At 41.8% G+C, this 1,977-nt stretch overlaps 1 protein-coding gene across 1 annotated transcript; it reads right to left on the reverse strand.

Moving 5' to 3' along the window:
- Positions 1-201: 201 nt before the first annotated feature.
- On the reverse strand, positions 202-1,000 carry LOC131875609 (putative germin-like protein 2-2). The gene is made up of 2 exons (XM_059220198.1): positions 861-1,000; positions 202-761 (listed from the first exon to the last, which is right to left on the reverse strand). Exons 1-2 carry the CDS (start codon positions 985-987, stop codon positions 232-234), a joined length of 657 nt encoding a protein of 218 aa, XP_059076181.1. The 5' UTR covers positions 988-1,000; the 3' UTR covers positions 202-231.
- Between the last annotated feature and the right edge of the window lie 977 nt (positions 1,001-1,977).

Here is a 1,977-nt window from a genome sequence, read left to right on the forward strand (position 1 = left end):
CCAATTGTGCAATACTATCAACTGAATGCTATTTCATTTATAATTAATTCAACTTCCAAAATAATTGGAGTATTGCAGCCATAATAGATACTAGTTTCTAAAGAATATTGAGCCACACATAACAAAAGAATTAAATCATTATTCATCATTCGTTAGCCTGCATGCCTGACCACTTGTTCAATTTATTGAGGAATGATAAAGAAGGAATACCAGAAGAATCCATGGAAGCTATTACATGAATTTGCCCTGAATGAAATCGACTACTGTTTTATCACTGCGGAAGGCCTTGGTTAAAACACCATCTGGCAAAGGAGGATTTGCTGAAAAGAGGGAATTGGCAGTAACCTGAACTCCTGGATTTTGGCTGCTCAACCCAGCGATGGCCACCGCATTTCGCTGCCCCACATTCTGCTGGAAATGGAGCAATCCGTTGGGAAACACAAACACGTCTCCTTTCTTCAACACCTTGCTGTGAAACTTGTTTGTAGTATCGATGAATCCCACTAGCAGTTGGCCTTTAAGTAAAACAAGGATTTCTGTGGCTCTTGGATGGGTGTGAGGAGGATTAATTCCATCCACAGCGTAGTCTATGCGGACCAATGATATTCCCAGTGTGTTTAACCCCGGAATCTGGTTAACGTTGGCTGCTGTTACGTTAGACCCTACGGCGTTACTCGTGTCCCCTCGTCGAAGCCCGCTGAAGAAGAAGTCCTCTGCTGAAACCATTTTGGGGTCCTTGCAAGAGAAGCCGTTCACCGAAACTGTTCATATTCACATTCATATTCTCATTTGCTTAGTACTCTTACATGCACGCAGAGAGCTAAAACAGGAAAAAAGAAATTCCATGCATCAAACATTACCTTGGCCTTGCCTGTCTGCAACACAGAAATCTTGCAAGGAATCGGGATCTCCTCCCATCACACGCTCGCTGCAACAACAAATAAATAAACACAGGAAAATTAAGCTCAAGCGCAAGCAACCTGCCATTTTTCCCAAGAAGAGGATATCAACTGAAAGAACACTGAGAAGTGAATTGCAAACCATCATCCAACATTATATAGTGGCAAATTCACGTCGGCAATACCGCGTGAGGTGTTTTAATATGAATTAAACACGGCCTTCATTAGATAGGGGACCAAGAAGCGGCCACATGCAGGAAAGTAAAACAAACGACAAAATAGAAGGAGCGGGTGGCATTTCGAAGCGACAAATATCCTTTGAAAGTGTACATCAAGACGGGCAGGCAGGCAGGCAGCGAGCTGGTAGGATTAAGACGGCAAATTTTTTTTTGCAGTACTACAAGGAAAAAGTCAAAGGAATGAGCTGGACTTAACCAGCACACACAATAAGCTTTGACCGTAGGTTGCTGGTGTAGGGCCCATTCTTTTACGGTTCATTTCAGGCTGTATCTATTCTGGTTTCAAAATGGATCTTTTGTACAACGTGTTAGCGACAGGTTAGTTAATTGCAACCGTTAATTTCAAAATCGACAGTGTAAAACAAACGACTGATCTATACTGTCGTTTTGGAATCAGAATAGACGCATCCTTCAAAAAAGTGGCGCTGTTAGCTTGTTCAAATTCAAACTGCCCTCCCGCGCAAAGTACTGGAAACCTTCAGTCGACTTCATTTTTATTTCGCATACATGTCTATGCTCCCCAGCTATGATAGAGTAATCCTGCCACTCGAAACATGGAGATCTACATCTGAATAACGCTGCCAACATCATCAAGACATGGGTATTTTTCCAGCACAAGGGTGATCCATTAGCTTCTGTCAGCGAGCAGGTAGGATTAAGACGTGGGTATTTTTCCAGCAAAACGGTGATCCACTCGGAAATTTGGGAGCTACGAACAGGGTATGCACATCCATCAAATCATAATGGAATGGAGATTATTGTCAGAATTTTACTACAAAATTTTAGTATAGATTTTTTTTAATTGGTCCTCCAAAGGATAGAGGAAAATAATTTACTAC

Source organism: Cryptomeria japonica, chromosome 5, assembly GCF_030272615.1.
Source record: "Cryptomeria japonica chromosome 5, Sugi_1.0, whole genome shotgun sequence".
Taxonomy (NCBI): Eukaryota; Viridiplantae; Streptophyta; class Pinopsida; order Cupressales; family Cupressaceae; genus Cryptomeria; species Cryptomeria japonica.

What these genes read in the sequence shown, in the direction of transcription:
- LOC131875609 (XM_059220198.1), bottom strand. Translation starts at nt 987, where the DNA reads ATGGCAGGTTGCTTGCGCTTGAGCTTAATTTTCCTGTGTTTATTTATT. An exon ending in TGCAGACAGGCAAGGCCAAG is followed by an intron (nt 762 to 860) that starts GTAATGTTTGAT and finishes GAATATGAACAG; the next exon opens with TTTCGGTGAACGGCTTCTCT.